The sequence below is a fragment of the Camelina sativa genome, chromosome 19 (assembly GCF_030686135.1).
Source record: "Camelina sativa cultivar CO46 ecotype springtype chromosome 19, ASM3068613v1".
Lineage (NCBI taxonomy): Eukaryota > Viridiplantae > Streptophyta > Magnoliopsida > Brassicales > Brassicaceae > Camelina > Camelina sativa.
The window spans coordinates 13,994,334-14,009,583 of NC_141898.1; the positions used below are offsets into that span (position 1 = coordinate 13,994,334).

General features: G+C 34.8%; 1 protein-coding gene and 1 pseudogene across 1 annotated transcript; both read right to left on the reverse strand.

Annotated features, from left to right (window-relative positions):
- Positions 1-1,458: 1,458 nt before the first annotated feature.
- Positions 1,459-3,485, reverse strand: LOC104766382 (putative ubiquitin-conjugating enzyme E2 37). Its single transcript, XM_010490259.3, is given in 7 exon segments — positions 1,459-1,707; positions 1,709-2,358; positions 2,451-2,561; positions 2,645-2,743; positions 2,878-2,983; positions 3,066-3,135; positions 3,241-3,485. Coding segments are annotated over 7 exon segments (1,251 nt in total). The 5' UTR covers positions 3,389-3,485; the 3' UTR covers positions 1,459-1,640.
- Positions 3,486-12,183: 8,698 nt separating this feature from the next.
- LOC147920541 (uncharacterized) lies at positions 12,184-15,084 on the reverse strand (annotated as a pseudogene).
- Positions 15,085-15,250: the final 166 nt, after the last annotated feature.

The window sequence follows — 15,250 nt, forward strand, 5'->3', positions numbered from 1 at the left end:
CGTCCATAAGGCAAGCAAAACACTTGCTTTAGGCCACAAAAGATATAGATAACTGAAACGCCCACAATACAAAATAATGTGTTTGGTCTGATGGTTCAGTAGTCCTATGTTATGTCTAATATCTCAGGTTCAAATCTTATTTTGGTACTTCACGAGGTTTTTTTTTTTTTTTTTTTACTTTTACATTTTGAAAATGCTTTAGGCCACTTTTAATATAGGACCGGCCCTGGTCTTTTGGGCGTTGTTCTTCCTCCCCCAGCGGTTTAAAGAGAAGTCTCTTTCGTTAGATCCGGTTTGTCCTTTTATGTAAGGTGATGCTTCTCGCTTTTGTGGCCATGGGTTCTTGTTATCTCCGTTTTGAGTAAGCTATCCTCGTCCTTCTCCTGCATCTTTTAGCTACGGTTAGGTGTTTAGTGTGGTTTGCAGTTTTGTTGGGCCCTCATTTGGGGAGTCTTTTTGGTTGATTCATCATGCCCTAATTTGTGATTGGTTGAGGAAGCGGTCAGAGCAGCCATCTCTGTGAGGGTTTCTGATTACAAGTAAAGATGATGATGTCGGATCTTAGATCAACGACTGGCTTTTGAAGTATAATTGCCATTGTGGTTTGCTTGTTCCTGTCTCAGATCTTGTTGTTGGTCTTGTGCGTATCTTTGTTTCTAAGCCGCAGGTGTGGAATGGCTGAGGCTCCGTCTAGCTATTGCCTTTCTCCGAGTCCTTGTCTCTTTGTTTCAGCCTATGGTGCTCGGTTCCTTTCCTAGCAGAAGTTTCGTTCTTATTGTTTGGTGGGTGGTAGTCCTCAAAGATTTCAGTCATTGCTTTTATTTGTTGTTCATGGTGTGTGTTAACTTCTTGGTCATGCTTCTTGAGAAGTTTTGCCTTGCTCCTTGTCCTTGCCTTCATGATCGGTTTAGATATGATCGCCTTTTGAAGGAGTCTAGCTAGACGTAATGGGATGTATCAGTCGTCGTCATCGCATCTGGGAGTGTTTTTGAGTCTCTATGATCTCCTATGAGTACTCTTTGCTTGCCGGGTTATGATTTCCTTGGTTCTCGAAAGATTGACTCTCATCATGCTAGGAGGAGGTAGTTGTTATTACGGGTTGGCCGTGAGCAGCCGTGATAAATCATATGCGCAGGTTTCAAAAGAAGAAGTTTCTCTGTTATCTTGGTTTTACCACCTTTAAGGGACTACCTAGTTATCTCTGCTTATAGGCTAAAGAGTCTTCCCTTTCGATTTGGTTTCTATATTTTTGTTTCTGTATTTCTAGTTCAGTGGTTTGACTTCCTTTGATAGGGTTTAGTTTCCAGGGAATAGTCTTTTCCTGCGACATTGACTATGGGGACTTTTAGTTGTGCGCCAGCTTTAGCTTCCCTCTTTTGGGCATATGTAATCCTACCTTGTTACCAAAACAAGTTTTAATAAAATTCTAGTTAACAAAAAAAAAAAAAAAAACTACTCTTATCAATAAGACTTTATCCATCGATTCTTCATAGAGTTTATCAAAGACTTTATCAAAGACAGAACAAGATTCCCATTTACATTTCAAGACTAATAAGTAATAACCATAAGCTTAAGAAAAAATTAATCTGAAAGCTTTGATTCCACCCATAAAAAAACAACAAAACAGTTTTCGTTACTTTTTAAGGTCTACACTGGAGGCCTCTTCTTCCTCTTGCCTGTGATAACCGTGACCTTGAAGAGACTGTTTTCTTCTTCTCCACTATCATCACTGTCTAGAACAACAATGGATTCAAGTACTGCTGTTTCTTCCAAGACCGAGTTCTCAAACTCACCTCGCCGACTTCTTGCATCTTCATTTTGATTCGTTTCCAGTTCCGTTTCAGTGTGCGCAAGTACTACCTTGGTTTTGCTAACTTCACTCAACTCTGCAAGTGGTTTCAATGACAGTTTTCGGCTTAGTCTATTGTTGTCACTCTTTCCAGCAGAAGTTTGCAAACTCGTCAAGGTATCCTTACATGGCTGCTTCACAACACCCAGAGAAAGCTTCTTTCCATTTGAATTTGGTTTCTTGTTTTCTTTACAAGCAGCTGAAACTCCATTTGTGAGCTCTTCTTCACTACACAAGTCTTTCTTTTGAGATTGAGGAGGCAAGGCAAGAGATAACTTCTTCCTGCTCGTTTTTATCCCATCATCACCAAATGTGTTTGCCTCACCGAAACCAATCACTGCTTTTCTTTTCCCATTTCCATCCTCTCGTCGATCTTTCGATTCAGTGTCACAACTCACTGTATGTGCTATACCTAAGGAGGATTCCGCCGTCAACTTCAGCTTAATCCCATCGTCATTACCAGCAAAAACACTATTTCCAATTTCACAAGCCTTCTCATCTCCATGATTCTAAAGAAACAAAATCAACATTTAACATAAAAAAGCTCACCGAAGATTCAGATTTTTGTAAAGAAGAATAATATCATATAATAAACATGCACCTTAACTTGGAAGCTGGTGCTGCATCCATCAGTCTTAACCTTAGCATACTTATCAGTCATCTCTCTTGCCTTATAATCAAAAGTTTGTCTATTGTATTTATACTCCCTACTCTGTAAACAAAACAATAAACTTTAAAGAAACAAAAAGCAAAAAACTCAGAGAAAATAAATGTCTAACAAAAGAGTAGACTCACTACTTCACACATCAAACCATCATCCGGATTCGGTTCACCAAGCAGCAACCTTATGCTAGTCAAAACTGTTGAGATATTCAAGGATGGTTGCCAAGCACCCTATCAGAAAACTATACACTGTTATTATCCCTTTTGTATTAACAAGAGCTTTCATGTATTCCATCACTACTACTGATGAGTATCTATCTATCTTTCATGTAATTCTAATAGATGAAACAAAGTCTCGATCTAACCTTGGGAGGGAGATTTAGGATGTCAAGGCAAATCCGGCCACTGTTATCGATGTTAGGGTGATAAATCGGAGTAGCAAAGGCCACAATTGGTGGCTGAAATGGATATCTGATTCAACAAAATTCACATTAAACGATTGATCCAATTTCTCATCAGAACCAACAACAAAAAATAGAGTTTGATAGATTACCTCTCAGGGATTTGAATCTTCACGTTGAAGATTCCATTAGCATATACTGTATCTTCAGGACCTTCGATTTCTTTGGAAAACCAAACACAACAACAAAAAAAAACTCAAAAACAGGTTAAAGCACAGAGAAGAGGAAGAGATCAATCAATCACGCGAAATGAAGAAAATGGCTTACGAGCATCGATGGTGGAGAAATTAGAGAGATCGCCGGAGCCAGCGGCGGCGGAAGAGAGATGTGGAAACGAAGCGCCGTGTGGTGGATCGGAGAGGAGAAGCTTTAGCTCTTTGTGCATTCGCATGCTTAACCTTGCCGCTTGAGCCATTGGATTGAGAAAATAAATGTCTTCTTCTTCGTCTTCGTCGTCGTCTTCGTCTCTACAGCTTCTTATTAAAAAAAAAAAAGATTTGGGGGCAAAACTGAATTTGGCACCGGCGGGGAAGATTTTTGGATAAAAAATTCTCAAGTCCCAACAATTTATGGGCCCAAAACTAATTGCCCAATACTATCTAATTGATTTCTGAGAAAATAGCATATACATTAACTTTCTCCAACTTTAATAACACACTAGATTATTATCATCCGCGGTATACGGTGAAGCAAGTTTTTTTTTTTTAATATACTATTTTGATATTAATTTTACTAATGTAATTTTTTGTTAATTTTAGTGATTTAGTATATAATTAGTGGTATACCGCACAACAATTTTGTTTAATACAATCTTAATTAAATTAGTTTGATTCGACGTATTTTATATTGATGTTCTTAAAATAGTAAAATAAAGATTTAACCTGTATTGAAATATCATATTAATGATATTTTATTTTTTAGTATTATCAATTCAATCATGTAATATCATATAACCCGTCATGTAATATAACTCGTTTGTGTTATTTTAAAAATTTAATATGTTTAAATATTCATAATTTTAAACTTTTTTTAAGTTTAGATATATCAGTTATAAATTATAAACTTCTTAAAATCAATCATTTATTAATTATATATCAGTTATAATTTACTATATAAGGTAAATTTACGATATATTTATGTTGAACACACACTTTTTAATATTAATTGAGTAATATATGTTCGTTTAAAAAAATTCAAATCACATTATATGCAGAAAAATATACATTTTTATCATCCTTATGTATTATATGATGATTCACTACATTTAAATTTTAAAATAAAATAAAAAAGATGATAGGAGAATAATTTTTTTAATATAGAAGAAATATTCTAAATATCTATATTAATTATAGAATATTATATATATGGATATTTAAAATATTTTAATTCTGTTTGGTTATAAGGATAATAGAAAGAATTAACAATACTTGTTTGTATATGAATATAAGCATTAAATGACATTAAATTTAAAAACTTTCCAAAACTGAATTTTGAGCAAAAACTGCTGCAAAAATACTAGTATAGATACATCTACTTTGTGATACTTTTATACTTTGATCATGTAAAATTACATATTACCCCATAATCTAACTAAACTCAATTCATTTTCTCTTTCTCTTTTAATATTCTTTTACTTCAACATTTGTTTTTCATTTTAATTACTATGTTTTAAGTTTAACTTGTAAATAAATATTTTTTGCATTTTTCAATAATTTTTCTTTCCACAAAAAAATATAATAATTTATGAATCTAATCTAAATCAAATAGAATTGAATTGATGTTAATAGTCAAATCAACAATTTCTAATTCAAATCAACAATTTCTAATTCCAAACTAAATTAATTAAATAATTAATAAATTTATTTGACTGAATTTTCAATATGAAATAGACCGTTTGTACACATACTTTAAGCTTAAATTATCTGCATAATGGATTAATAAAATATTGCATTCATAAGTAGTTATCCATCCATTTGGATAAGTTTTAAGAAACTTTGATTAGTTACCAATACCCACCAATTCTATTGGTATCCACATAACCACTAAAATATAGATTTGATGTTGTCGTTGTATCTTAAACTCAAATCTCTATAACCCACAAATTCTATTGGTATCCACATGACCACGAATATATGGATTTAATGTTGTCGTTGTTTCCTAAACCCGAAATCTCTAGAACCCACCAATTCTATTGGTATCTACATGACCATGAATATATGGATTTGATGTTGTCGTTGTATCTTAAACCCTAAATCTAAGCCTTAAACCCTAACTCCTAAACCATAAACCCAAAATATTGACATTGAATCCACAAAACCCCTAAAACATAAATCCTGAATTATAAAACCCTTAACACTAAATTATAACTCCTAAACCACAAAATTTTTAATTGATTAGGTTTTTATATGAAGTTGTTGTGCGTATATCCGGCGAACCAGAAGAACATCCGGAGAAGAAGGGTTTCTTGGGATCTAAAGTTGATATGGTTTGCCATTTAGCCGTTCTTTTTGCTTCTTTTCTCTCTCTATCTCTCTCTCGCTGATCGATTATATACATGGTATATTTTTTGATTATCATGTATGTAATTTATAACTGGATAAAAACTACACCAAAATAATCAAAAAAGAGTGAAAATTAAATGATAAATGATCCATAACAATTTAGAACCAATGAAGTTAGATTAAATTCTCCTCTGATGTATATATATTTAGACACATTGTTTAGCTATCTCTACATACAGTTCTAGAGAACAAATATGAGAACTGTGAATTTAAATAGTCTTCTAAAACCTTAAAACAATCTCAATTACATACATATTTGATCATCTCAGTTTCACCAAAGATTGAAATTTTGAAGTGATGTTGTCTTGTCTTGGACCATCTAATCACTTGCACAATTTTATATGATAAAAAAAAATTAAGTATGTAGTATGGATCAAACATTTACATAAGCTCCAAAAACATATAACACACAAAAAAAAAACGAATACAATACAAATGAACAAAAGAAATTGTTTTTGAGGAAATGGTCACATGAGGTCCCGAGTTCGGTTTCGTGTTCTGCATTTGTGGCTGCGTCTCTGGTGATGGTGGCTTGGGTGCTTAACCACGCTTTGGACTTCTCCTCTCTGTTTATCTAGGTAAAATCGTTTTAATTTCAAGTGTAGATTGCGGCAGTTTCAGTGATGTTTGTCGATTAGCATTTCATCTTCTACCACGGTTCGAGAGTTTGATCAGGCAAGGTTCTTCCGGTTTTAGAAGATTAGCTTTCGTAATCTCTTGGCTGTTTTGGATACTTTGTTGGTTTTCTCCTTTATAAGGTGACTTTGATCGTTTGTTTGATAGTGGAGATGTTTAGGCCTGCTATCTCTTTGGAGATTCTCTGATTCACTGGTTCATTCTGGTTCGATCTTTTATCCTTCTTGATCTTTCAAGATTGGTGTTACCCAGCATGGATATTTCGCTTTTCGACTCTGCAATTTAGATCTGATCGAGATCTGGTCCTTTGGTGTGACTTCTATCTAGGTGGTTATTTGTCGCCTTGAGTTCGACATCCCTGTATCCGGAAGAAAGTGCGTGGAACTTCTTGTCGGGTTATGAATTTTAGGAGTTTTGTTACGGTTTCATTTAGGCAGTTTGGCTTCTCAAGAGGAGGATTTGAGTGTTGATGGTTGGCCGAGGACATCTTCGATACGTTCTATCAAAGGATCTCTGGAGTTCTGGCTTCCTCGGTTGGTTCGATATGTCTCCATCTTATCAGTTTCATGTGGTCTTTGTCTTGTAATTGTTAGGGGTTTCGTCTGTTGTCATTGTATCATTTAGCATTTTAGTAGCTGTTGTTGCTTCCCTTTCATAGAGTTTATACTCAAGAAATATATCTTTCTTTCGCCAACTTTAAACTTCGAGGATATATCTTTCATCCGCCAGCATATGGTTGTACTTCACAAGATTTCACTTTGATAATATTAATAACATCATATGACAAAAAAAGAAAAATAAATTGACAAATCAATACAATAAAACTGATATGTTTTTCACCATAGCATGAAACATCAGCTTTAACATTCAAGTTGGTGTTGACACATCAGTTAGAATCAATAATCAATAAAAATATTTGAATTAATACAGCTAAGATTTTTAAACCAATTAAAAAACTAGGTTTAGAAATTGGGCCATTATGAGAAGAAACATGGTCACTAAAGAAAAAAGACCATTGGGCCATTATGTAGTAAAGGCCTATATGTGTAAATGGGTTTGTTTAGTGTAAGAGTTAGGTTAAGACAAAACAAGACTGGTATAAATATACTGATGTTCCAACTTCCAAAGCACAGTAAATCGAAATCACGAAAACCTAAATATTACTTTACTATATGACTTCATAAAAATAATAACAAAAAATGCAGCAACAAAAAAGAGCAACAAAAAAAACATATATTAACAACAAACGAAAAAAAATCTAATTTCATTGGAAGATACTTTAATTTTTCAAATATACATCTAATTTTTTGGTTTAATGAAAACTGAACATTTTGGATTAACTATATTAACATCAAAAATATTCATTATTGTTTTAGTAAGAGAATAATATAATTTTCAAGTCAAAGAAAAAAAAACTTATTTCTTAACATAATAAAATTTAAAATATATGTAAAAACTAAATATATGAAATTAAAAACTCAAGTATCATATGAAAATAGAAATAATACTAAAAATACAAATAACCATTGAATTATCAAAAACTTATGAAACTTGATATCAGAGAACATATATATTACATCATGAAATTAGAAAACTTGATATCTCACAAATATGTTTTGTTATGATATGGTGATTTCTATGAACACTGGTGTTGAAGGTGTGGAAACCGCTTTGAAATTAGCAAAAAAATGGGGTCATGAAAAGAAAAAGATTTTCAAAGATGAAGTGCAGACTTTTCGGGTTTTTTATTTTTAAGAAATGTTATTCACATTAGCATATTACAAATTTGGAAGACTATTTTTACAGGCTATAACTGTCACTTATTGTGACTGCTTTCATGTCGTAAACAATTTAATGGATTTGATTTCTGTTTTATTTATTACTGGTTTGAACTTAGTTGTGGTTATTTTTGTGTGTTTCTTGCCTCTGGTTGTTTCTTAAATCTATTTTCTTGAACAAAAATCATGTGTTATATATTTTCTTTCTAAACTTCCATTAATATACTTAAAGATTTGTGTAGAAAATTGCTCTGTATTAACACCTAAGCGAAAGTGACTTTGTTGAAGTGGAAATAGAAATATGATTAGTAACACATGCAACTAAACACCGAGAAGGATCTTTAGACTTTAACCACCATCGTTTTCCATATATATATATAAGATTTACAGCTGAATCCATTGCATAATCCATATGATATTCGGCAAAAACCCGAAGAATAGATAGAAGAAAAGCATTTTTTGTGTAGTCTAATTTGATCGCCGGTAAAATCAGAAAATTAATGAATAAAGTACATGAAGATATTGCTAAAAGACGTTGTTACACTTATTGAATGAGAAAAAAAAGAGATAAGTTATGTGAGATTATGGAGATAAAGGTTGAAGTGACTAAACCTAAAGTACTCGAAGAGATCCATCAAAAAAATTTACAATGTAGACATCAAAGAGTAATCTCTTTCTGTTTGTGAATTGTGAGTGGAAAACAAATCAAGAACTAAGGGTGAAATTATAACATCCGTGTTCCGGGATTAGAGTTTGAGATGTGTTGAGTAAACCAAATAGGTAGATTTTAATTGATTTTGGTTTAATTAAATTCTAGTTTAATCTAATTAATCCAAAAAAATCCCTAATTTTTCTCATGAAGTCACGTCTCCTCTCTTCTTTTGTGCTTTTGTTGACGTTGTCATCCTAGAGAGGGAGAGAAAGAGAGATAACTCTTAGTTATTGTGTGTAAAGGAGAAAGAGAAGGAGATTAAGTTTTTTCCTTAGAGTAAAGAGAGAAACAGAACTGTCAGGGTATGGGAGAAGGAAGATCCGATTACTCAAAACATTTCAAAAGGTATTGATTTTTGGTAGGGTTGTAGCTAAGAGATTTTCGTACACTCTCCTTTTTACAGAAGTGAATTTGGGTTAAAATTCTAGGAGTTATTGGCAGTTTAGTGGAGGGTTTCGTCTCAAACGCGGATTGAGACCAACCGGTGTTTCGGGATCGATTTCGGTTTCACCTGAAATTTGATCGTTCTGAAATTTTGTGGGAAGCTTCTGGACGTGTCGATTTTAGTTTTCACCGAAGGGATTAGAAAGTTAACGGTTCGTTTTGATTTCGTGGTTTCACTTGTGAGGTTGTTCTTTTCTGATTTTTCTGGCAGTTTGTTTTCAATGTTTGTTTATTGGTGTGATTTGTTGTAGGAGCGAGTTTGGTTGTTCTTGGATATTGGAGAGCCTCTCATTTGGTTGTTGTTATTTTCGTGAATCACTTGTTAAAGTGAGTGCGTGACCATGAGCTTATCTAAGCGATTGGGTTGTATGACTTGTTTTGTGTGATGATGTGTAGGTGTGGTGAAAATGTTATTGGTTGTTCTGTTTAAACGGTTGGTTTGTTATATATTATTTGTAGTTGTACTCTTGATTTGCTTGTGTGTATAGCTCGTAGATGGGAGGATCGCCTCACTGAGTATTTCTGGTAATACTCACATATCTCATTGTGTTTGTGGTGCAGGTAGAGGCAAAGTGTGACCGTGGGATCATGGCAATGAAGAGGAGGATGTTCTAGTGGCTCGTTTGGTTGTTGTCTGGCTTTTGTTAGGTTGCTAGAGTTGGGTTAGTAGAAACATTGTTAGGTTGCTGGTTTTATGTTTCATATTGGTTGAGTATTAGATATTGTTTATTGTATAACTATTAGAGTATTATTGGATATTTATTATTGGTTACTTGGTATTATGATTTCCGTTGTTTGGTGTGTTTGTGGTTAGGTGGCTAGTAGGTATGAGACTACTAGTTGTAGTGAAATTATTATTATTATTATTTCTTATTTAAAAAAAAAACGGGTCGGGTCGTTTCAGAAATCCCTTAACTTAACATAAAGTTAAAAACATATTCAAAAACTAAAATTTTAAAATTAAAAACTTATGTATCATATGATGATGTAAATAATAATAACTAAAAAAAATTACTATTGAAATTATTTTAAAATTAGAAAAATTATTCCAAACAACATATATTAAATTATAAAATAAAAATATATATATATATATATATAAATCTAAATAAATAAATAAAAAATAAAAAAAACACATCAACAACATAGCGCGGTGCCAACCTAGTTATTTTTGAAATTAATAATCTTGCACTCTCTTTGGGGTGCTCTTTCTCTCCATGACGTATGAAATGATGTATAATTGACTACTAAACTATCTTATCCGTACTCCGTACTACATCAATATTTTTCTATGTGCGATTATACTTAAAATTATGTTCGTATATACCTGAATTAAACAAAGTAATTAATAAACAATCAAGAAGAGAGAAAAAAACACTCGAGTAGTGGAGTGTGAATCGCCAGCTAAAAAGATTCTACACAACGTGTCAAGTCATTACTCGTTCCTTTGTCACTAGCCAGTGCGGACCATGTCAGTATCCCACACACCCACACGCTCGATCGTCCTCTCTTGAAAATATCTCGCACAATGGCTGGGACCAAATAACTTGCCACCTAAGTAAAGCAATTGACCTAAGGCTTTTGAGGCACCTGCATGGGTTCCATATTTGTCCCGTGACAGTAGTATGAAAGCAAAACATGAACTTGCCACGTTATTACAAAAGGCAGACCACGTCACCGTCTGAGTGTTTAAACAGTAGACACTATCTTGCTCTTCTTTATTATTTCGTTAGGGACAACAAAAGTTACGAAGTGGGGGAGAGATGTCTCCGATTACTTTTTAATTGCTCCTCTCAATATTTAATAAGTCATCAAAATAGAAACATAAAAGTAAATTATAGGTTGACAAAGAACTTATGTGATTAAGATATAAATTAGTTAACAGTCTTGAATTTATTCAAAAAATAATTGTAATCAATTGTCGTAATAGAGAGGTAATTAACCTATCAATCTTGACTACTAATTTTCTACTAAATTCAAGCACTCGCTTTTGAAAAAATTTCAAGATCCCTTAGGTTTCGAAATTATTGTACTATAATACTATTAATCAAACAAACAAAAACTATAGCTTGTGGATTAGCTAACCCCATTTGGCGATCAGAGAGTTATTTATTGATCAAAACAAAGTTGTAAGATTCGAATTAAAAAGAAATCTTTACCATAAAAAGAAAGGAGACAACAATAAAAAAAAAATGAAAAGTGGAGAAACTGTCTCTCGCCTATACGAGGAGGTCATTGTCTCTTAGGCTCTCGAGGATTAAGGACCATGCTTTGATTCAATAAATTGCTGTTTTATTCAAACTAAATATATTATTATAACACACGTAATATGTGGTTAGCATTTGACACACGTCCCCTGAATTAAGTCTAGATTAATTAATCAGTATATAATTAGGAAAGTTTTATATATAAGATTTGCTATTGGATTTTTCGGTGGTGGCTTAAACAATAAACAATAAAATAGTACTGCCTTTGATGCGTGTGATTTTGATTGGAACTAAGGGTTTTGATTCTTAACCAAGCAATCTTTTGTCCACTGAAGTAGTTTATATTATATGCTTATGGAGTTTTATTTATATAATACTCCTATAATTAGATAACTCTTTTGCAAGACATTGTGTGGCTAATTTATTCCAGAGTCCATGGACATGTATACGAAAATAGTGAGCTTTTGCAGATAGAATAGTGTGTCTTTGACCACCATGTTTTGTAGTTTTTCAACTATATATATCATCATGTTTACTTGGCATTTAGTGTTGTTGTTTGCAATAAATAACGACTTGAGGAAATGTCATTAGATTGTCTTAATGATATGCGACAAAGAAAATGTCTTGATGAATGATGATAATTTAAACACATATTTTTTTTGTCAACTGGTTTTATATTGATAATATAGATTATAACTTCCCTTCTTTACAAAAACATCTACACCCTTAAGACCAACGATACACCCTGCATCGTATCCAAACAGTCCTCTCTATTTCTACTCTCTGTTTCTACAAACAGACACAGTTAAACATCAATTTCTACCTATACCAAAATAATGGCTAATCCTACTCTAGCCATTTAAAACTTAAGTTCAATCAGAGGATAGTCTTGTGTCTTCAGCAAAAAAGTACCTCAACCACTCCGGTTGCCCCATCGCCACATACGATTGGAGTCTACAATCTTGAGTGACACTTTGTGCTATCATAAGTGCTCCTCTGTTTGAAAATGAGTTTTCCAAAAAGAATTTACTATCCTTGAAACCTCCCCTCAGTCTGCTAACCTCATTTGATTGGTATCGAAATGTAGGCCATAATGCAGGCTTTGTAACCACCTTTACCAAAAGCTGATCCTGCAATCCAAAAACCACATTCTCTATCCGATGGCTTCTCATACTTTCCATAACCCACAATAGCCCTTTAAGCTGAGCTTCTTGCTTATCCTGGACCATTGCCATAGCTCTTCTACTATGCAACAACACCCTTCCATCGTGGTCCCTTAGGACCCACGCACAACCCAACAAATGATTTCTAGCCGACCAAGAGAGTCCTATATTACATTTCAGCCAATCTCTTGTTGGTCTTTTCCACCCTGGTTTCTTTGAAATTTGTCTCGATTCTCTTCCTCTTGGGACTTCCCCTTCCCCACGAGCTTCAACTTCTTCCTCCTCATCTGATTCCTGTTGAGCGTCAACCCACTCCTTCCAGTCTTCCTTACTTTTAGTGATCGTTTCCTGCGGAGAGAAATTTGTTCCTTCAAAAGCCACCAGATTTCGATTCTTCCAGATTTTCCACATCACCCAAGGGAACGTTTTTTTTTACTCCTCCGGTCACTGAGAGTTCTTCATATTCAGTAAGAAGTATTGAATATTTGAAAAAACCGACCCATTGTGAAACCCTAGCTCTGGGGATGGGATCCCCGATAACGCCCACAACTGGCGAGATAAAGAACAAGAAAATAAAACATTATTGATCGTTTCTTCTTCTCCACCACAGGTTTGACAAGAGTTTTCAATCCTCAACCCTCTCCCACACAGAGCGTCTGCGACCAGTAGAGCACCACACATCACCTTCCAAAGAAATACCTTAATCTTCGAGTCCGTCTGTATTCCCCATACTTGCTATTTTAATGGGTTTGTTGAAGGCTGCACATTTGCTTCCTCTCTTATCGATGGGTTTAACGATTGAGAAGCCAACCAATACGCAGACTTAACCGAGAAGTCTCCACTTTTGTTGTACTTCCAAGTATAGAAATCCTCTATCTCAGGGACTGGTTTTATCCTTTTGATTCTCTCAGTATCAAGCTGTAGAAAATGATAGGCCAAAGCTTTTGCATCCCATGTTCGAGTATCCTTGTCTATCAATTCAGAGATTCTGAGATCCGGGTTAAAGACATTGTTTCTTCTCCAAGGGGGCCTCAATCCATCATCATCAACCCAACTATCTAACCAGACTCTGAATGTTTTCCCATTCCCAATATTTTTAGTTAACCCTTGTACCAAAAGATCTCTCCCAAACAAAATACTTCTCCACGCATAAGATGGTCTTGCTCCTAATGTCGCATTTAAAAATTCTGTATTCGGAAAATACCTGCTTTTCATGACTTGCGCAAATAAACTCTCTGGGGCCTGCAGTAGTCTCCAAGCTTGTTTAGCCAACAGAGCCTGGTTAAAGGTATGGACATCTCTGAATCCCATTCCCCCTCTATCTTTTGGAAGGCACAACTTTTCCCAACTGAGCCAATGTATCTTCTTTGCTTGTTCTGCATTACTCCACCAAAACTCTGCCATAACACTAGTTATGTTTTCACAAGTTTTCTTGGGTAGTTTGAAGCAGGACATAGCGAACACCGACATTGAAAGAGCCACCGATTTAAGTAACACCTCCTTCCCCGCTCGCAATAAGAGCTTTGAGAACCAACCCGAGGTCTTTGACTTAACTTTATCCCTTAGATAGTTCATCAGTTCGATCTTTGATCTGCTAAAGCATTCTGGGAGTCCTAAATACGTACCAGCACCACCTTCTTTCAAAATTCCCATCTTTTCTTGAATACTTTTCTTGGTCATAGGGCAAACTTTGGATCCAAAGGTGATTGACGATTTATTCAAATTTATTGACTGCCCTGTAGCCGCTCCATACTTGCTCAACATCTCCATGAGAAAGCCTGCCTGATCCAAATCTGCTTTGCACATGAATAAACTGTCATCCGCGAATAGCAAATGATGGACCTCCGGACCTTCCTCGATAAATCTGATTCCCTGGATCTTTTCTTCTCTTTGTCCCTTGTTTAAGAGATGAGTCAAACCCTCAGTACAAAGGACAAAGAGGAACGTCGAAAGCGGGTCTCCTTGCCTTAAACCTCTATGCGGATGGATCATACCAAAGGGTTGATCGTTGATAAGCACAGAAAAGGTAACTGTCGTCATACACTTCATTATCCAATCTATCCACCTTACATGAAACCCCATCACTGTCAACATTGCCCTCAAATAGCTCCACTCCAGTCTATCGTACGCTTTAGACATGTCTGTCTTCACCGCCATAAACTGTGAGGAAATCTCTGAATTCACCTTTAGACAATGAACTGGTTCATGAGCCACTAGGATGTTATCTGTTATCAACCTCTCTGACACAAAAGCGGACTGATTGATTGAAACTATGTGCGGGAGAATCTCTTGCATCCTGTTCACCAAGATCTTCGAGATAGTCTTGTATAGTACCGAACATAAGCTTATTGGTCTTAGATCACTCATTTCATTCGGATGATGAACTTTTGGGATCAAACACAGGTGAGTATAATTCCACTCTGCAGGAAATCTTCCCGTTTCAAAAAACCTTTTGATCTCTTGTGTAAACTCTTTACCCACTATCTGCCAATTCTTCTGGAAGAACAAGGCGGACATACCATCTGGACTCGGAGCCTTTGAGGCATCAATGGAAAATACTGCTTCTCTGATCTCATCTGATGACACGGTAGCTATCAGTTTATCATTCATCTCAGTCGACACTGTAGAAGGAAACTCATCAAACCACACCTGGAAACTCTGGGGATTGGAAGACTTGAAAAGATTATTAAAATAATCTCCTGCCACATCTCCCTTTGCAGCTTCAGATCTTTTAAGGACCCCTTGAGCATCTTTCAACTGATCAATCCTTTTTCTA